This window comes from Rhea americana, unplaced genomic scaffold (assembly GCF_003343005.1).
Source record: "Rhea americana isolate MKP2758 unplaced genomic scaffold, rheAme1 scaffold_9, whole genome shotgun sequence".
Classification (NCBI taxonomy): Eukaryota; Metazoa; Chordata; class Aves; order Rheiformes; family Rheidae; genus Rhea; species Rhea americana.
In genome coordinates, this window is record NW_028187088.1 from 2,157,749 (window position 1) to 2,179,493 (window position 21,745).

The window sequence follows — 21,745 nt, forward strand, 5'->3', positions numbered from 1 at the left end:
ACACCAAGTATTACYRAACTGCAAAAATTACCTGTAGAAGCATGCTATCATACAGTCTTTGTTCCAACTAATTAAATAATACAAATTAAAAGAAATGTCCCAAATCATTCAGTCTTTGAATTTATTTTATTATTCCAAGAAGCCTTGTCATAGCTTTTTTAAAAATAAATCATGTGTATTTTGTATCATAGTGTTATTACACTGCATAAAATGCATGGAATTATTCAGTACACTGAGTGTTAGCAAGTAGGAAGAAACTACTGGAAGYCTAAAAAAGCTCTATTTTTCATTCCATTTTTCTTTCRAAGATATTCTCATGGAATCTTTGAYTGTTGTAATGATAATTTTCGTTAAYGTTGTGCTGTAACAGAGCTGGAGTATACTTGAAAAGAAATCCCGAACCATATTTGATGGCCCAAGTGTTATGGGTAGAACTGATGGGCTGCCCAACGCCTGCAGCTGGTTTGTCATTCCACCTTTCTCCCACCCCATGCTGGGCTGCTTGCAAGGGGGAGTTTTGTGTGAAAATCAGTGCAGAATATTCTCCACTCCTTTCATTTATAAGGTAGTTTTTGTGCACTAGCTGCCTGTAGGGCTGATGTTAGTAAGGCTGAGAGCACTATAGCTAGGTTCTGCAGCCTGTGCACCACTTCTCACGTGCAGAAGGAAAGGGTCAGCAGTGGTTGTTGTGGGTAGACCTGGAGAAATGGAGCTGAGGGGCAGCCATAAAACTTGTTTTTCAGCAAGGGAGCAAGCTGCCCCCCTTAGCCCCAGCAAATTCCCTCTGTCGAGTTTCACTTACTTGGTAGGACAAATGATGAGCAGTGTTTTCAGAGCTATACATATTCTAAAATGTTTGTCCTTTGTTTTTTGCATTTACAATAAAAATTACATAAATATGAACATTTTCAGAGAGGATACTAAACTCACTTCAAGAGCTTCAATGATGATAAATTTTTGCCTGGAACACCACTCACTAGAGAAAGTCACTGTCAAAATCTCAATCTTCTTAAAGTCTAGTCTCCTTTTCTGGCCAGTAAGTTGTCTGAATTAAATGGTCACTATTGACAAAGTTATCTTTCCTCTTCTTTGTTAAACCAGCGCCTCTTCCGTTGGCTGGCACAGTCTCATCTTGTGGAGCAGACCTTTTCCTTAGGACCCAAAGGACTGCGATGCTGAAGAAAATGGACATGGTGCCCAACACCAAAGTCAATCCCAGATATACGTATCTGTGAGAGAAAAGATCTATCAGACCTATCTTGAAGGAAATGTGCAATTAGAAGGAAGCCTGGAAGTAAGGACACATTTATATTTCTGTGAGGTGAAGCTGAGTGAGGAAGGAGTTCAAGCAAGATAGCAAGGTGATGAAGCTGGCAGCAAGAGATGCTCAGTTCATTCAGGTCAAGTATTGTGTGGACAGTGACAAAGAAAGTGCRTCAGCCATTGACTGTCATCCTCCACTCTGATGTACTTGGTGAGAAAAATGCTAACATTTCTAGGGTGATTAATTTATTTTTGGTTGCCTCATCAACAGTACCAGTGATACCAATGGCATTTTTGATTTGCAGGCAGATAATAATGGTGACAATAACAACAACAACAATAATAGTATCTCATTATGCTTTATTAGTAATGGGTCTGAAATGACGAAATTTTCAAAAGAAGCTGTATCTCTCTTCTCATGTTTTATTTTTGTGGGGGAGGAGGGGAAGAGGTGACAACTTACCAGCAGCCCTGTTCTCTTATTTTCCTTTTACCAGTGTTACTGTGTTCTCCATGGCAGGGTAATGCCATTCATGAATACAGTTCATGTAATTACTCTTCTCTAGCAATGAATCAATAAAGACAGCACAGAGCTTAAGCCTTAAAGGCTTAAGCCTTTCGATAAGCCAGGCATGCTTCAGGGCATCTTCCTTTCTTCTTGTGATCCAGCTCCAATAAGGAACAATGACGACATACAACATACAACAGCTCCCTCCAACCCTCCCCCTAGCAGAGCTGCTGAGAAAATGGGAGGAGTTTTAGTAGAAAATTGAGGGTTAAATTGAATTTTGGGGGGCTAAAAATGAAAATCTGTAAATATTTTTAAATTGAAATAACATCCACCAGAAAAGACTAAACAAAAAGAACACTCTAAAAATTGATTATTATTATTATCATCATCATCATTATAATTGCTTTTCAGACCTTTCATTCAAGGTGAAATTTTTCATCCAACTTATTTGATGCAAATTCTCCTATGAATGTTGGTTCATTGTGTGTAGATGTATTTAAGGAATGAATTGACAAGAGTTGTTACCTGAGYGCCCTGGAATCATACAGTCTACATGCTCCTCTTCCTCCACATCTTTTGCTTCCCCATTTCAGGCAAGTGGTGTCTATTGCCACTCCAAAATACACTGGGGCTGGAATTCCAGCTGGATGTATTTAACAAAGAAATGAAATAGAGGCAATAACATTACTTTCCAGCATAATCAGTTCTGATTTAGTCATGCTAACATACACTATAAAATAATAATTACACTTCCACCCTATTGRCTGACTTACGAAGTTGCATCTGGCATCCCCCCCACACCTTTATGCCCTGTGTGAAATTAGGATGAGGCATCAAATGCAGAAGAACATCAAAAAGCCTATTGAAGCTTACCATGGCTTGGTTGYTTTGCTTTGTAGGAACTCTGTGGAAAAGGGGGAGATATTTCTCCTTCCATAAGCACAATGGAGCCTGTCCAGCTTGGGGTGGTGGTGGTTGTGTCTTGTGTGCTTGCATGGATGAGTTGCGAAGGGAGAGAGACACTGGGACTGGGAGCCTGCAACATGGGTGTAAGTATACTAATAGGAGCARGGTCCTCCTGCAGCAGGGGCATGGCTATGCTTATCAGTGGTGGAAAGGAAAAGCCTTTCCTGGGGTGTGAAAGGACAAAATGTGGACCCTGTGCAACCTAGGGAGCCACTGATGGTTGCTGCAAAAGCAAGTAAGCCTGGAGGAAAGAGCCTAGCTAGCAAAGATGTTGTAAGAAAACAACTGATGATACCTTATTTTGTTTTCTTTCCATCTGCCTCACCCAGCTCATCTAAATTTTCTYTATTTAAATAAGTGCCCTGCTTCTTGCTGATTGTTTTCTTTTCTAATCAGACCTAGAAGATTTCAGAGCTCTCAGTTCATTGGCCCCCTTGCTTTAAGAGAAAGCTTGCACATAGCTTTACCACAGGGCTGCAGTCAACTCTGACCTCAGGAATTCCCCTAAAACCTAAAGAAAACGTGCCTGAATAATGATCACAAAATATTCTAGTCCTGACCATTAGGCTTGTTATTGGATAAGAGTAAGCAAAAGGTAATTTTGATGTTAGCTTCATAGTACTAAGCCAGATCCCTTGTCACCTCTAGATACTTTGTCAGTCTACATTTTCATTATGATACAGCTATAGGGTTTACAAAGTATACAATTGCTCTCCTTTTCCCAAGTCTTTTCCTTTTTTTATTTTTTAGTCATATAATACTGACCTGTCAGCTAGAAGTAATTCTTTTCAACAATTGAAGGTTAAATCTGGGATAAGTGACTAATAAAGATTAAAGTGGACTAAATTAAAGTATACCCAAACAGACTTACCAAGCACTCTTACTGCCAGGGTATAGATCCCAAGTGCAAATGATTTCAAATGTGGTTTAATGCATCTAAAAATAAAGAAATTAGTGTTAAGTATTGACTAAGAATTGACTGTGCATAATTTGAACACAAATAGAAAGCATGAGGGAGGAAAAAGATATTACTTTTCCCTCCTTAATGCAGCTGACTTTAGTAGAATTATAGAAATATGTAAATAATGTGATAAAATTAAAATYGCATCTAAGAGTTTTGAATATCTACACTGAATACCAAATTTTAAGATGGTGATGCATTTTCAGATAAGAACAGAATATAGGAGTTAGGAACAGATGACAAGAATAGGCTCATGTAATCAAACAATCATCTCATTCAATTAAGCACTTGATAAAATTGTGGATAATGACCTAGATTAATACAAGGCATTTAGGCACACTATGTTAATTTCCCTGTATCTGGGACCAGGATCACACCTCCTGTGAAGATAAATCTCTGRCAGAACAGATCGTTTGCATTTGAACTCCCTGTGTGAGCTCCTGAACACAAACCTAAGCCCTTCTGGCTCAAGTTAAATTTAAACATGTGAGTAGTCCCAGTCACACGGTTAAGCTGGGACATGCTTGATACATGCTGAGACTAGTGCATGTATTTCATTATGGTAATGTATAAAGCTCCCTGTTGTGTTAGTCCTTCTATTCAATATAAAAAAAATAGGCTGATATTCAGTTACTATCGATTAAAAACAGTGTTTTGGAAGTACACTCTACGTGCTCTGAACTGGGATGGACTCAGCTTGCACAAAAATTCATGTAACTGGAAATACTTTTTACAAATTTATTAAGACATTTCAGAACTAGCTATTTGGTTCCCCAACAGACCTGATTTATTATTTTCCAATGTATCTGCCAGGATAGCATTAAGTGCTTTTTCTGAACATTCAGATCATCTTCGCTTGATTTAGTGAAAATGTAAAAGGACACAAAGGRCATGTATGGAAAACAATACCAAAGTACTGACACAGTCAAAAAAATCTTTGTATGCATATCATTTTGAAATCTGAGGGCTTCATTCGCTAATGAAGATCATGGATTTTTGCCATAAAATCTGTTATAATTGTGGCTTACCCAGACATTGTCATCTCTGCAAAAATGGATGTAATACAATAGCAAGCCAGAAGAACAATGTTTTACTGTTCCTATAGGATCCATACTACACAAGCGTCTGCCTGGAAATTAGTTTAACCAAATGTGAGGACATAGAAAGCAAAGAGTGGAAAATAAAACCAAAAACTCGATATGTATTATCTGTTCTGTAAAGTTTATATCCTGCTAAGATTTCTTCATATATAATATAACAGAGACATCTTCTCTTTCAGATGGAAAAGAAATTGTTTGAACATTTGTGTTATCTTTCCACAAAAACTTCAAGACCCTAAAAAGCTAAACCTTTTTTGGGAGACCTGAGACTTCCTTTTTACTACCTGCTGACCTCCTGTTAATTGCTTATTCTTAAACAAGAGCAATCCAAATTGCAATTTTTTCCTCCTGAACTTCAGGACTTCTCCAAGTTCCTCAGCATTTGTCAGTAGCCTAGAACCACTGAAAGATATTTCAGCAAATGACTCAGTCACTAGCTTTAAACATACTTCAATGATTTAACCCTTGTAAACCCTTGAAATGTCACTAAATCTTCTAGGCTTTGGGAGATTTGGCTCTATTCATGCCTCACAGCAGATGCAAGGATATCCCATACTCATCCCAAAACAGTGTACCCGAATCTTTTCAGAGCTGGCTGAACACTGTCAATGTTTTTAAAAAAGGTAATGGCAAAAAAATACTTCAAAGAAGTCTGAAATTTGGCTTTGGGAGTACTTGTTTACTTGTTGAGCATTTTTTTCCCTTCTGGGAAAAAAAAACATACTTTCTGTTCAGACAGATTTTCAGGGAAAGTCAGTTGCTGATGGAGTTCAGAAAAATGAGTATGAGCTTAAAATGGAATTGTGCCCTCAAGTCATTTACAAAGAAAAAAAAAGAATTTAACATATTGAAACATGTCTGTGGAACAGATTCTGATGCCTTTATTCCAGCTGAGGAACACGTAACTTCTCAATTTCAGTTAGACCACTCTCAAAGTAAAGTGATTTTCAACGGGAATGAAAGATACTGGAACCGAATCAATAAAGCCATCTCTCCGGTTTCATGTAACAAAATGCTTTAGGATCTTTACTGAAAACCTCTCTAATATTCTCCAAATAAATCTGTTAAGCAGCAAGGCCCTCGAGAGCAAGCACTCTCCAGGGAAGCTCCATATGATTTAAGCGTTTAGGTGTCCAGCTAAGAGTGTCTCCTCCCAAACATTTCTCCGGTGGAGACAGGACAGATAACAAGTAGTTGAGCACAGCAGCAGGGTACCCGTGTAGTACCAGACGTGTGCATTTCCTACCCCATGTTTTGTGGACAAAAAAGGGYATAACACGGAGGTAAAACAGGAGAYTGCAGCCCAGCCTAGCCTTAAGCCCATTTTGATACAGCAGAAAAACCTGTGGCAGAAGCAACCTCAGCAGGYAATCTGACAGAAATGTTGATGGCTTTGCTATGGCGCAAGCTCTCAGCTTGTGAATCATCCTCCTCTTGGTGTATGGGCAGTTTCATGGTGAATGGTTTCACCTTTCAGTGAAAAGTGGTCTTAAATGGGTTAGAGTATGATTGGTCTTCCTGCAGTTACTCCTTGGAGAAAAAGACACTGCATCTTTTCGCAGTTCTTGATGATAACACTGCCAAGGCTATAGTGTGGGTGGGTAAAGTGATACAGCTCACATGGTTTAAGGCATGTATTTTGCTGGCAGTGTTTGTGGATGGCAACGAGGAAGGATCATTACCTCAACCGTTTTTATAAGTCTCTACGAACATTATTTCTGATTCAAGGATTGTGCTGGAACCACAGCTGGAGTTACATTTTTTAATTTAGGTTTTTCCATATAGCACATATTCAGCAGTTCTAGCACTGGCTTTTTCTGTGTGGTATAAGGACACTGGCAATGAGACAGAGCCTGTTCCAGAGAATTTCATTCGAAAGCAAAGAGAATTTTAGGGTAAAAAAACACAGCAATAATAAAGCTTAATTACATGTTTGCTATTGTTTCATTTGAGAAGCAGCATGTACCCGTGTGGAAATAATTTGGAAAAAGGTACTGAAAAAGAAAGCTTTTCAAGACAGAGTGGAGCAGCACTTAGAACCCAAAAGTTGACAAAAGTCCAAGTTATGCACTGCAAGTATTATATTCTACTTGTATTTTCTAAAACTAGCTTAAAAGCTTACACTTGGTGGTGGACAAATACTTCCAGCAGTTAAATAAGTAATGGAACAATCATGTGGGACACACAGGATAAACTCACAATTGTTATGATAGCAAAAACCGTCTCATGACAAATCTATCCATAGTTTGAAGAGAGAAATCTTTAAAGTAGCAAAAGAATATAAAAATATAATGGACCGAAGAAGAAGAGCTGAGCTGAGCTGAGGAGAGCTGGGTTTGTGTTAGGTCACCTGCATATTGGTATCCACCGCAAGTGAGGAGAACTACAAGTACATACATGTGCACTCAGGCACATGTAGGGCTAATTTCCATTCACTTGAAGGCCATTTCACATCATTCTGGTAAGGTAAAATGGATTAAGGTGAGTGGGATTTGATATAAAYGATAATCAGGCCTGCTATATTATGTTTACAGCCAGAAACATATGGAAGGTAGGATAATCAGAAGCATGTGTTTCAGGGGTAAGAAAACTCATTGCCAAATTCTGAGGATGTCTTTTAGTACTGACAGAGTATTTTAAAATCCTCCTTGCATAGTTGAAAATACATCACAGACTATTAGGAATGGAGGAAGACCTGGTTACAGGTGTCAAAGTACCTTGAAAACATTTGGCAATGGTAAAAGAAATGATTGCTTACCTTAGAAGTAGTATGTATCCAGGTGTGCCACCTATTGACAAAGTATATGAAGTGATAACTGATATTACCAGAAAATACAGAAACATTTTTGGACATTCATTTCCTTTTTGGCATGGTCCCACCACGGCTGAGAAGCTTCTTGAAGGAGATTCTAAAATTCCCACGCAGCTGCAGTTATAAAATACCTGAAAGACAGTAGGTGAAAGAATATGATAACCAGAACAGAAGGGAAAGGAAGTTCATAGTCATTCCTCATCATGTTTTTCTGGGTAGACAGAAATTTAATTCTAAAATGGAAGAGCTTTTACAGTAGGAAAAAGTCTTTTTCTTGTTGAAGAAGAATTAGCTAAAAGAAATATCTACTTTTGATGACAGTAATTTGTGTGTGTGTGTGTGYGCGTGTGTGTTTGTGTCTTTAGTTGTATTGGTAGCCAACAGCTAAAAAAAATCTTCTACAATTTTCATTTGGGATTTCTACTGGAAGCAGCACTTGAGAAAGTTTTAAACGTGGGTGGCAGATTGCTACAAGCTTCAGGAGTTTATGGTTGGGGAGGATTTACGTTACTCAATTTTAATTCAGTTACTCTGACAGAACTAGTYATATTAGGAAAACTACAGCATCATATACAGAAATAGAAGACTCTCTTACAATGTTTTTTCCACTTCCATTGGATGCCTGACAGCCAGCAAGACAAGCAGAAATGTAGGTAATTCCATTTTCCCCACATATAGGATCCCAGTCGTTTTTGGAACATAAGCAGCCTGAGTTACACTCTGAAAACAGAGCTTGCTCATAATGAGTTATCTGTTTGGTTCTGTAGAAAAAGAGAAACTGGAATGATGCTTTCTAGCAGATGTGAAAGAAATCATTATCAAATCATGGGTTATCTTTTCTGCCAGATGCACCTTGGCCTTTGTATTTTTAGTCCATTAAGGTGTTGTCTCTTTTCACTTTCACACAGGAGTGTTAATTCKTTTTTCTCTTTTATCAAAAGATTTTACTATTTCATAAGCTTACTATGAGATAGCAGTTACTTTCTTCAGCGGGACAGCTAGCAATTTCTGCTCATGCATTTTCTAAGATTTTAATTATTGGAAGCTTGGTACAGTTAAATCAAACCTGGACAAAAGTTTGATTACTCCAGTTGCAAAGAGGGGAGTGAGCTACTTGTGGGAAATCATTGCTGGAGAAGTTGGTAGGGAAACGACCAGAATGAGATTCACCCAAACTGAAARGCCACTAACTGCATCCTGTCTGCTGGCTCCTGCTGAAGTCGACACCTGAGCTACTCCTGAGGSTGCTGTGCAATCAGAGAGGCAGAAGGTCCTTCCATAGAAAGAGCTTTGTAGAGTAATAGTAGGGGCAAAAATGACCCAAAAGTGCCAGTGTACCTCTGTGCTCATGGTTAAATGGTTAATCTTTGCTTCCTTAAGTTTTGGATTCAGAAGCTGTTACATGCCATGGATTGTTTAGCAGCACACAGGGGCAAGGAGCAATTAATTGAATATTACCCCCCTACTGAGCTCCTCAGATTTCCAGGAATTTGTAGGTTCAAAGGATGGGTCCCATGGCAATAGTAATTAAAAAGTAATCAGAAAAATAATCTGCACTTGTGGCATAAAGCCCTCAGAGCTGAAGACAATCACAAAAGGATTTTGACACAATGCCCACTGGAATAAATGGAATGGTTTCGACTGCTTTGAATCAAATTTATGAGAAGTATATTTAGGTCAGTAATTCTCCATTCAAAAATATATTCCTTGTGGAATACAATGAGGAAGGAGTTTGCTTTGAAATAGAAGTTTATGCTGAAGTTTGCACTTCCCAACATACCCATGATAAGACACGGTCAGCCCGGCCACATCTGAGTTCTCACAGCCCATAGCGAATAATGAAAGAAGCAARAGGTAACCAAAGAAAGATGATCCCAGGGAAAGTTTTGCAGCTCCTAAGACATTGATTCTGAATTTTTTCATGATCAGCCCCCCTGAGAATATGCCAAAGGCCACAGCAGGAATGTTGATAAGACCTGAAATCAAACAGAGAAATCTGTATCAATGAAAACTTCAGTTCAATGAATTATTCTCTACAGTCACAAAAACAGCAGCAGCATTAGCATGAAGTAGCAAAATATGAATATCTTCAGTCTGGAGATTTTATTTGTCCRGATTTCGAATATTTCTATGATGGTGGTAAGACTGCTTTCGAAAATTTATTTCTAGAGAAAAATGTCACCACTAGTTCTTTGACAGATACATAATTATCAGTGAGATTGTATAGAGGGTCTAGATAGTGATCAGCCAATTTTTTAAGCTTTGTGGTTTTTTTCCACTATTAGTTTGTTGGTGAAGAGATTGTTCAAATTCCATTATTGTTGTGATATTCTGCAGYCGTAGTCATAATGTCACAGTAGTGCTCGTGAGAACTGCCATGGGCACAGAGAAGTGGGCCGTCATCTAGAGCATCATACTGCTGAGGGTAGCCGAGAGGGCCACAGTCCTGCTGCACAGTTTAGCACTCTGGGTTTTTGGTACAGACACTGCCACTGCCCCATTTCTGTCCTGCACCCATATAACGGCAGCAGGAGCAGCACAGGCCACTCTCYGGGGCTGTCCTACTCTGCCAGCTTCTCTTCTTCCCCTTTCTGCTGGCAGGAGTAGCCTGAACTACTCATTCCTAGAGGGCAAATCCAGTTTTGGCCTACAAGGTTAAGAAATCTCAGGTGAGACCTGCTGCTTCTTCTGTTTCGATACAGTCAGGAACCACTGGCTGAATGATCCTCCTGATGACCCCCTAGGGAAGTCTGCAGTGAGGACAGAGCTAGCTATACGCCATTGCCTCCGCACACAGAAGTATGAGGGCATAACAGGAAGATCTCTGGTTCTGGCTGCTGAAATGCTCCCTCAGATGGGTGTTTGGAGAGATGTATACCCCAAAGGCCACTCTTCTCTACCAGGCTTCAAGTAATCCACTCAAAGAGCAGTGAAGACAGCACATAAGGTTGGGTGACTAGTAATCCTGACCTGAACGGCTCTGCTCAAAGCAACATCCATATTGACAGACACGGACATCGAGACCAAAAAAAATCCTGTTCAATACAAGCAAAAAAGATGTAAAGAGAGACCACTGTAAAAGATACTGCATAAGCAAGCATGGTGCTCTTTGCTGGATCTCAGTGAGACTGCAAATGATTTTCCCAGCTTTACCATCAGGTTCTAGTATATGAAATTCCCCATTTTTACAGGACTATGCATTCTGCAGCTTTTAATTAATGCTGACACCTAGTGGTACTGAGCTGGGTGTATAAAACAAAAGCAAGTACAAAAGCATATATACGTTCAGATAATAGATGACATTTAGGAACTTTATTCAGGGGTGTGGTGATATTAGAATATGATCTCAAATTACTTAATTTCAAATGTGAGTTCACAACATTGGAATTTAATCTTCCTGCTGAGAAATAAACCCTTAAGGGTTCCCTTAAACTGAGTCAAAGTGTATCCACCTCTATGTAGGAAAGAGAGTAGTGATTATAAGAGATGACAGAAGGTATTCATTTTTTAAAAAAATAGCCTTATTCCATCCAGTAGAAACAGAGTGAAATGTATTTTTCAGGAAATATTTTATAAAAATTTACGCAGAGGTTTCCTGTATAGACATAGACCAGTGCCTTCACCTTCATTTCAATACCATACCTTGCTTAAATGAATGCTAACTTAAGGATTGCCACGAGATACTTGATTTACATTTGTCTATTACTTTCTATGATTAGGAGGCTCTATAGCAAGTAATTTGTTTGAGAAGAAACGTAATGACAAAACCATAAAGCATAGCTTATTCTGAGCAAAACAGTGTAAAACAAGATAATCTAATTTTTGCCACCAGTACATCAAGGGAGAGTTTATTAAACACAGTTGTAACTGCCTAGTCCTGTTACTGCTGGGGTGGCATTTGGTCATCCTAAGCACACATGAATACCACACTTCAGGGGATTTCAGAAGCAGTATCCAAAATGCAGCACGTGTAAACAGAGAGGCCTTACACAATCTCCTGTGAGTGCCCTGCTCAAACACTTTCAACTTGCACATTTGCCTGTTTTCTTCTGCCTGTCAGATGAGCCTGGAGTAGAAACTGCGAGCTGTGGGATACCCCAGTGCTGCTTACCCATTCATAAGTACTTCTGTGGCTCATCTGTACTTCTCTTATGGCTATCTTTAGTACTTGACACTGGCGTTGTAGGAAAATATATTCTATGTATATTTAAAACAAAGTCCATACAAACACAGCAGCAACCATTTCCTTTCTTGTATATTCCTGGCTTGTGACTACAAAAAATATCCTTTTACAGGCTCAGCTGTTTTTGGTTACAGTGCTTCAAATTGCTCTGACAATTCTGATATCTATCAAAGAGATTGAGACAGACTGTYAAAAAAAAAAGAAGAAAAAAGAGAAAGGAAAGGGAGACAGATATTGTTAGTTCTGCTGAGCCCTCAGTTTCTTAGTGGAGAAAAGGAGACAGCAGATTGTGAGAGAAAGGAAAGGCACGAAGGGAAACCCCTTACTGCAGGGATGGCTGCTCAGCCAGAGTCCTTTCRTAGCCCCACCATCATACACCCTCTCTTGAATACAGTTGCCTTCTCAAATCAGATGGATCTTAATCCTCCATCAGTTCACACATATCTGAAAGCTTAGCTCCAGAAAATCTGTGAATACAATGAAAAGTACTGTACTGAACGTGGGGATTATTTTCTGGACTTTCCTTGGTCATCGACTGTAGTTGAAGATTTCTCCTTTCTTAAAGGAGTTTCGTGCCARGAAATTCCAGCCTCTATCTTTAAGGAATTAACATAGCACAATGGATCACTACAGCTTTTCTGCACCTATATACCTCTGTTGCTGYGCAACTAATGCTGTCTTGAGAGCTGTAAAACAAGGCAGCTCCCTCTGTATTACACAGACGTAAACCTCTTTTTGCTGTCTAATGCTATTGAATCACTGGACCTCAAAAACTGAATTCAAGTCTCCCGTTTCAATAGCTGGGCAGCGAAGTTCACCATCCCGACGATGTCTCCAAAAATGACCGCCTCCACAGCTTCCGATTTTAGGTGCAGGAAGAGAGGAGGCCAGACTCCCAAAGCTGTCCCTGCGATTAGTAGAGAAAGACAGTTTCTCCCTCTGGGCCTGGAAGAGGAGAAGCTCAGTAGCAGCGGCAGAAGAAGCCTCTTTATTGTGTTATACCTGGGGCTAGGGAGACTAACTTCATAACTGAGAAATGCTCTTAAGTAAGGGGCAGAGCTAAGGCCAAAATACCTGATTTTCTCTGTGTGTATTATAAGATCACTGATATGCCTTTGACTTTCTTTTATTTAACACCAACTTCTTCAAGAAAAGTAAGAAATCACTGTCAATATCACACCTAATTTATGGTCAGTCCTCTAGCGCTCGCTTAGTTGATATCCTTTGTTGAAATAAACGGGAAGACAGCAAGGGAATAGATCTGTCTGACGACAATTTATGTAAAGTATTTTAAATTTAATACTCTTTTGAATAATTCTCTTGTGATGTACATACACTATTTTTCAAATTCCCAAAAGAACTGGAAATAAGGCATCAAACTGTGCAACCTTTTGCAGTAACATCTGCATAAATAAACTCAGAAGTGACTACTGCTAAAGCCAAAATGAAATAACTTACCTTCTACGAGATACTATTTTAAAGCCAGGCAAAGAAGGAGAAGAAATAAGCAGAGCTTAAGAAACAATTTTCCTCAGAGGTATATGCCACTCCTAAAACGCCCATTTATAAGATATCAAGAAGCAGATATAGCATTACCTATAACAAAATTAGTTTTTGAAGATGTTTGCCCATACTGTTGTTCAATATATTTTGGCTTATATGTCACCATGCCAATTAAAGAATTGAACTGAATGATACTTGCACACAAATACAGAAAGTAAACTGGATTTCCAAAAAGATTCTTCAGTGATGGCAAGAAATCTGCAAAACAAAATAGTGGAAATGACAACCAGGTCAGAGAGAATAACTTCTCTGAATAATGTTTTTTAATATGATTGCCTGATCCAAAGGAAAACTACAGCATATCTCAGAAGGAACAAATGAAGTCTCAAGATGCTCTTAGGAACTGCATTTCTGGATGGGGTAATGGTGAAACAAATTACTAACTAGCAATTTTCTAGAAGAGACATCTTGTTTTAGGTACCTTTCTTTGATTGTAAAACAGATCTGAGTTGGTTTCTGTGTGTCCTCAACAGCCACAGCTCCTTTTAACTGTATTGGGAATTGGAGGGTGCTCAGCATTGCTGAAGGTAAGCCACAAGCATGTTGAGTTGCAGACTCAAATTTTGAGGAAAAAAAATCCACCTGAATACAAGGAGGAATTTCTTTACTGTGAGAGTGACAGAGCACTGGACCAGGCTGCCCAGAGAGGTTGTGGAGTTTCCTTCTCTGGAGATCTTCAAAACCCACCTGGATGCAACCCTGTCTAACGTGCACTAGGTGACCCTGCTTGAGCAGGGAGGTTGGACTAGGTGATCTCCAGAGGTCCTTTCCAACCTTACCCATTCTGTGAAAAACGCTTTTGGCAAGGTAGAGCCAAGGAAACTGGATTGTGCAAAACAGATGGTGTTGAAATCCAGATAGCTAGTTAACATACTGTATGTGGTCTGTGCCCATCGTTATTCTGGTCAGCTTTTGTATRTATTTTATTAATGGGTGGCCTTAAAGAAAAAAAAAGCTTAGTGCATACAAAGAAGAGGTTTGGAAACTGCCATCACAGCTTATCACTATTTGACTTCCACTCCTGCAACAGCCAAGACCTGCAAAGGAAACAGTTTTGCAGAGTTTCATGATACTTTTGGGGCCACTAGCATAATTTTACAAATCTCAGATGAAGAAATTCTACCTACAAGAGCAGGTCTAGGGAAAAATGAAGTTGTTGCCTAGAATTGCACATACTAGCTAGCTGGAAAATTACATTGAAGGAAAAAAAAGGAGGCTATTAAACGGTATAAGAGCTTGTGAGAGAGGGACTCAACAGTGAGGGAACAAACTAGTGACTTGCCTTTTGCCATCTCAGCAATCTTCACGTGCTGCTGATAAGATTTCTGTCGCTCCTGATTATCTTCAGTGATGAACTTTGACTGCTCAGAAGAGGTACTGGAGTCCTTTCGGCTTTCGGGTTTTGGTAGGTGCTTGGGCAGGAACCAAAACGGGATGCCAGCCAGAACACTAATCACACCTGCTATTAAGTAACCCAGCCACCAAGCTCCCACCCACTGCACATCCTTGTGAGTTATTGCTATGCTGTCTGGAGAAAGTCAAAAAGGAGACACAAACAAATGCTTTTAGGGAATGTTTGCTGATAACAACATAGGTGATTTTTGCAGGGACTTTCTCCAGGAGAGTCCTCCCACACCCCAGGTTTGTCTCTGCCATATGTCTCTCTACTGGTGTTACAAGAGTGACTCAGGGGAGGTGATAAGGGCTTGTTGACCCCTGGGGAAAGCAGTGGCCTTTCCCTAACACCTCGGGGGCCCACAGCATGCTGTGTGCACATCCCCAGACAAGGTGTAACCAAGGGCGTTACTGCAGATGGTCACAGCTTGCTCCCAGCTGGGCTGTTCTGCACAGAAGCTGTGGAGCCAGCAAGAAACAAGGGCAGAAGAYGTTTTCCAGAGAAGAAGGAAACCAGGAGCTCCGCTACAAGCTTCAGGACTGATTTTCTATCCAATGGCAGTGTAATCCAAAATTCACATGTTTGGCTCTTATCAGGATCCTGCGCCTTGGGTCTACCTCCTCCTGGTACCTGCTGCCTCCCTAGTGATCTCCTGCAAGGCAGGATCTGCTYGGACTGAGGAAGGGTCAAGCCTCTTACTTCCTCCATAGGTGTTCTTGTTGTTAGGCTTTTTCGCATGAGGCGCTGCATTGCTGTCATCATTTTATCGCCTAAGGTGCCAGCTCTGCTCTGTTAGCCCCTTATTCTTAGAAGAGATACTAGAAATATAAAGTTCTTGCCCTAAAATACATGTCTAGAACAGGCATATTAGAGCCTGACTAAATTTTTAAACCTGAGTTTTCTGACTTACCCAGATCTACAAAGCCAATGTCAACATAAAGTTTGGCGCACAGGGATCCTAGAAGAAAGCCAAATATTGGGCCTATAATTGCGACTGTCTGTACGCAGCCTGCAACAGAAAACAGGCGACTGTTATGTTTCTACGTGAAAATAAGCATTGGTTCTTGCTATACATAAGAACAAAGTATGACACTGGGTAGGTAACAAGYGATATAGTCTTAAAATACTGAGTCAACCTTTGTTCTCTGACACATTAGTTACTCAAGTTAGCACTTCTACAAGAAGAAACCAACAATAAAATTTGGCCCAGTACATCAATACTTCTTTTTTTTTTCAGTTATCATAAAATTAAAAAATGAAATTCAGCCTAGAAAAAAGAAATTCAAAGAACTTAATGGCCTAAGCTCAATAATAACACCACTCTATAATTGATATAAACTGTTTAACTAACTAGATTAAAGTAACTGGAGAACACATATCAATTACTGAAATTGTTTCAGTAATTTAAATTATAGTGGATCTCAAATAGGCTGAAAAATCACTGTGATATGGTACCCAATATTTACTTCAGTAGACTCTAAGTCAAACTTTCTCCATATTTTGAGTTTTCAGAATTGTTCTGAAAAATCTGGCAAGAACAAGTTTTTTACACAGGGAATCAGTTTTTTGCCAGGCTGAAAACACAGCAAGAAAAGATGYTGACAGGGCAGGACTTTTTGTAGTATTTCAGATGAATGTGCAGAGCTCTTCACACAATGAACACAAGAAAACAGTGATCCCCGCTTTTCAAACCTCTGCACTATTTGTTACAATTCTACATGAATCTGGAGTTTTGTTTCCTGAAATTCTATTTTAAGTGCTTAAAAAATATACATGTTTTTATAATTTTCCAGAGAGCTGACGGTGCACAGAGGCTCAGTAGTCCACATCGAGAAGAATTAGGAAGATTAAGGTAACAGCAGGAACCTAAGGTCAAATTTTGTTCTCAAATTAAGATAGTGGAACTGGACTGGTATAATTAAAGGGGAACTTGGTCCTTGGAGTGTACATGATTGTTAAATAAAACTTTAGTATTGGAAATGATGCAAACAAAACAGTCAGGGCAGGTTAGTTCAATAACACTCATTCTGTTATTCAGAATGACTCAGGTTCCACCAGGGAAAAATCTGTTAGGAGAAAATAAGTTATTTATTTTACCTATATATAACGCGGCATTCTCTTCAATGGCGTAATCATCAATGTATGTAATGCCCAAAGGCTGGATAGGGGTTTCACCTATTCCACGCAAGAGATTTCCCAGTAAAACATAGATCCACATGGATGAGCCAGCTTCTTTTTCACATCCTGCATACATCAGAACAGAGACAGCAACACGTTTTTCATAACATTTTGCTACTAAATGCACAGGACTAAAAGAAGGTGAATAAAGTACTTTTGAAGTGAATAAGTAGTGTACCCTGAACTGTGAAAAAAAGATTAGGTGGGGATGAGAGTGGAAATTTTAACCCAATCAGCTTGAGGCAGACACATTTAGTGTGACAAGGTTCAGCCAAAGATATTAAATGTTGACTAGATTTATGAATTTGCTGCTATCTCCAGACAGAAACTGCTTTCACTTGCTTCTAGCCAAAATTGGGATCTCCTACTGGAAAGATTTGGGAAACACATTTCCCAGCAGAAGGAAGACAGTGACTATCCAAGGTCCTAGRGGAGACCACCTGGCTTTTCTGCAAGCCATGCAGCTGCAGAAAGCTTCTATAGGATACAGCAAGGCTGGTGGAAAGGTCCCAACCTGAGAAGACATATTGGCAGTTTGCAGAAGGGCTTTCAAATCTTTCTTGATAAATCTGTCTCACCCAGTAGATTTGGCTTTTCTCTTGGAAAGATTTACCTGATTCCCAATTATTGTTTTAGCATCCAAATAAAATAGTGCAGTAGAGTTTGGGAGCCTTTTGATGTATTTTAGTGTGCTTATCACGGCATTTAAAAGGGATTGTTCTTACCTGCATTTATTTTGGCTTGAGATTTTTCCAAGGCTGAGTGTGGAATTTGGCTTTTTTCCTGCAGACATGGGGAGAGGCTACCAGTTGAATTCATGATGGAAGGAAATCTTTCATACCTATATCTGTTTAAAAACAAAATTTTCTTTACTCTTCCAAATAAAAAAAAAGAAAAGAAAAATAAAAGAATGGAAGACATGCCCATAGCACTAAAATGCAGATTTCAACTGCATCCCATTATAATGTTGTCAGTGATCTGTGCGGTTTGCAGGAATAAATGAAGCTCAGTTTATACTGTGATGCTACATGAAAATGGTTCCCTCAGATCTCTCCGTGTCCCAGTGATGCAATTCCATTTAACAAGCATTTTCCTTTTCTACAATACATAAATCTACATGAGCGTACRTTGATTATCAGACAGCCAGTGTACCCTCTAGGTTGTGCTTTAAACTCAGATTGTCTTCCTTGCTCTGTTCATCACTTCACCGCTGAGGCTTTTATGATGCTTCAACCATGTCAAAAAGTCGCTGATCAAGATCACAGATTAATGAGTTGATAAGCTGATTACAACTGTGAATGGGGTATATGTTAAATTACTTGCTTTCCTGTAATAAAAGAAGCCCTTTCATAATAAATACTAAGTTGAGTAACCACATCAACATATGCCCATTTCTACTGGCCCAGTCACAGTCAATGCCTAAATATTTTAATGAGCTAACACCCGGTGTGCCCAGCCCAGCTGGAGAACGTCGATCACTGTGCGCTTACCGTCCCATGAAGAACTGGGGCATCGCAATTAGGAATGTTCCAGCTGACATAATTAAGCAGCCTGCACCAATTATCCTTGGCCTGTGAAGCTTTGCTCCAAAGTAGCTCACAAGAATTATGATTAGGAGGTTCCCTTTGAAAGTACAAAAAGAAAACTGAGATTTACGACTTGGTGATAAGAGACCTAGGCTCTAAAATAAAAATCCCTAGCATGGAGTATGCACAGCAGTTTTAGGAGGAGATGACTGATCACATGGGGTTGATTCTTTTCCCCATTTCCAGGCATTCTTAGGGGAGCCCAATACCTTCTCTGATAAGAAAAACTTAAGCTTTTAGAAAAGCAGTAGAAAAGAGGAGAAGGACTATGCCAGATGATAGCCAGTAGCAGAAGTTGAGAAATATCCAGGAAAGTAAGAAAAGAAGGAGTCAAACAAAGCTTTATGTACTTAAACCAAGATTTCATTCCCATGAATATCACTGTCCACTGAACACCTAAGACAAAAATTCAGTAATTTGAAATAGCCAGAGGTGATGTCACGCTGGAAAGCTTAGTGTAAGAGAGACCTGGATGGACTGGAAAATGGAGAGGGATTATAATTAGAGATTTGTACTCTTGCTGCTTACCAAAGCATGAAAATACATTGGTGGGATTGGACAAATACTTATGGGTGAAAAGGACTGCTAGCAAAAGGAGAGAAAAGTCGGAAATCTGTCCAGCTAAATTGTCATTCTAAAGGTAAAATTTGCATTATTAAACTTCATGACATGAAGTTCTGGTTGGGCTAGCCAACAGCTGAGCTTATCAAGACATGTAGTTACCTGAATGGGTGAAATGACCCTTCACTCCACGTTGTATGTTAAAATTTTTACTTATTGGGGAGTAAAATGGGAATAATGTATTCTGTGGCCATTACTGTTTTTGTTATGGAATTTCTGTCTTTACAGGTTCTGAGAATCAATGCGAACCAGAACCATACATAAATGTGTTGGCCACTACTGTCATCTTTATCATAATATATTTAGGAATATGTTGAATTGTTTGTGTTAGCAGCCCAATCTTAGCCAATATAAATACATTAAGTCATGGTGACCACTGCTCGGTGAATCTCACTCAGTGTTAACGGGCTAGAGGGATATAGTTTTCAAAACAAATTACATYACTTTTTTTTCTGAAAACAAAAATGAGTTTCCACAGCACATACCAATTTCAAAACTGCCATCAATAACGCCAACCAAAGAGGAAGGGATATCAAATCTTCTTTCTATTTGTGTGATAGTACTTTTTAGATAACTTCCTGACAGTGCTTTTGCAAAATAAACAAAAGATAATGCACCAAGAAATATCTGTGAAAGAAAATGATAGTGATTATTATCAAGCAATACAGAGAGCTTTACTTAATTAACTATTTTAAAATAATTCTTACATTCCCATCTCTTCTTTTCCCAAATAATCATGTAATATTTCTCCTACTCTTTGTGAAATACGCTAGATTGTCAATGTGTGCATTTCCTATGAGCAATAACAATCCAAACTGAATTTACTAGTGGCCAGCACAGCTGCTAATTTCTTGTAGATGCCAAGTCAATTGATGACTTGAAGAACAGAGAAATACAGCAGCCTCCTGATCCCTCTGTGGAGAGCATCTTACAACGACAATATGGATAAATTTTAAGTGTTAGTAGAGGAGTATTTTTTTAACATAGACTTCTGCCTCGTAAGAACCTGACTAAAAACATGCATTTACACCCATTTTACCAGGGCATCTAAGAAACAGCTGGATTTTAGAGTCTTGCTCTAGAGGATGTTCTCTTGAAGCCTGGGGTGGTAGTAAGGTGTCCTTACAGCAGTATCTTCAGCTGCATGAACTTCAGAGTAGAATTGGTTGTTAAACAACGAGGAGGTAGATGTAGCTCTTTGTAACTACCCTCTTCCCACCAAAGCTCTTTTCWGCTATAACAACATCTGCATTTTCTTATGTGTACCTAGTGCATATCGCAGGTGGGAAACCTTCTCATGTCCTTCTGTTTTGCAGAGGCGGTTATCTTCACAGAGGTATTTTCACATTGTCTTTTGCGTGTTAGGCTGAATCAGGAATGTGCTTTGGAAGTGAAATTCCTGTCTTCTTCACCGCTCTTTGGTTCACATTACAAATGTGCACACTGCAGTTCTTGCAAATGAAATTAAACTGGAAGACGTGCTGCAGAAGGGCAGCTAAGTCACTTTAACAGATAACGGAGGTTCAGTCTCTGGAGCAAGGCTAGAGCTAGTGTGAAGTAACACCTTGCCCTGAGATGCRTAAAGACTGACTGCTGGGTCCTCAGCACCAACTGTTTCACTCCTACAGAGCTATTTCCTAATGTAAATGCAGTCTTACTGTGTTTACTGACTGCAGAAATGCTCAGACACACTGCAGTCTGTATTAGGAACCACAACACTGCTTTCTATTTTCAAGTACAGGCTGTGTTTACTGAATAGATATTGCTCTTTATGAAAAATGTAAAAAGACAAAACAACAACAACAAAAAAAACCACCTAACAAATAACCAAAACCAGAAATAAAAAGACACAGTAACATTCGGTACACRAAGAGGTCTAGACCTCTGCCCTACCCTTCAGGACTGCTCTCTAGGCAATCATGTTTGCAACAAGCAGGTGCTCTGAACAATCTGCTCCATGTCCAAGCACAACATCCTTAAAACATCACATTTGACAAGGCATGTTGRTACCAAAAATCAATGTTTACCAAAAATTAATGTTTAATGCAATCAATGTTTAATGCAAATTCCTATGCCAAGCTTCAAAAATGTCTGTGTCACATTCAACATACTTTTCTTTTTTAGTACTGTTGTTAAGAAATATCTCTTTCACAAATGCTCGTAGGTAAATAAACAATACCTCATTCTGTTTTCCCACTATGAGGTTTCTCAAAAAGCTCTCTGGTTAAAAGGTTGATATAATCTTTTACATTTGCTATGTGTTTATGCCTTTGAGTTTTAAACAGTAATGGTAAAACAGGTATTTTTTTCCACAGGAAAATTATAGAGTGAAACTGGAACTTCAGACTTCTCTTACTTTGGCACTGATTTTTACTCTTGATTTGGAACTATCCCAGGAGGGAGATGGAGACCATATACTGTGGTGGAAGAAATGTTCCCGATTTATAGCTGTGGCAGAAAAGTGCACATGATTTCATATTCTTCCGTGATTTGTCACGGCCTGTACGTATGCAAGTATTTCACCATATCTTTTTGGTCAATAAAGGCAATTTTAATGCATGGGAAGGCTGATAATTAATGAAAAAACAACCCGCCAAATCTCTCT

The 21,745-nt window shown here is 39.2% G+C and overlaps 1 protein-coding gene across 1 annotated transcript in view; it reads right to left on the reverse strand.

The window, feature by feature from the left end:
• Positions 1-178: 178 nt before the first annotated feature.
• The window catches only part of LOC146584768 (solute carrier organic anion transporter family member 1C1-like), a 27,243-nt gene continuing 5,676 nt past the window's right edge, over positions 179-21,745 (reverse strand). The window contains exons 3-15 of the mRNA XM_085324002.1: positions 19,626-19,767; positions 18,424-18,556; positions 17,659-17,780; positions 16,853-16,999; positions 15,666-15,764; positions 14,642-14,887; positions 13,393-13,557; positions 9,394-9,589; positions 8,209-8,374; positions 7,560-7,744; positions 3,612-3,676; positions 2,300-2,417; positions 179-1,229 (exon numbers count right to left, since the gene is read on the reverse strand). Of these exons, the coding sequence (XP_085180128.1) occupies positions 1,010-1,229; positions 2,300-2,417; positions 3,612-3,676; positions 7,560-7,744; positions 8,209-8,374; positions 9,394-9,589; positions 13,393-13,557; positions 14,642-14,887; positions 15,666-15,764; positions 16,853-16,999; positions 17,659-17,780; positions 18,424-18,556; positions 19,626-19,767 (2,004 nt within the window). The 3' untranslated portion in view covers positions 179-1,009. The remainder of the gene's footprint in view (positions 1,230-2,299; positions 2,418-3,611; positions 3,677-7,559; positions 7,745-8,208; positions 8,375-9,393; positions 9,590-13,392; positions 13,558-14,641; positions 14,888-15,665; positions 15,765-16,852; positions 17,000-17,658; positions 17,781-18,423; positions 18,557-19,625; positions 19,768-21,745) is intronic.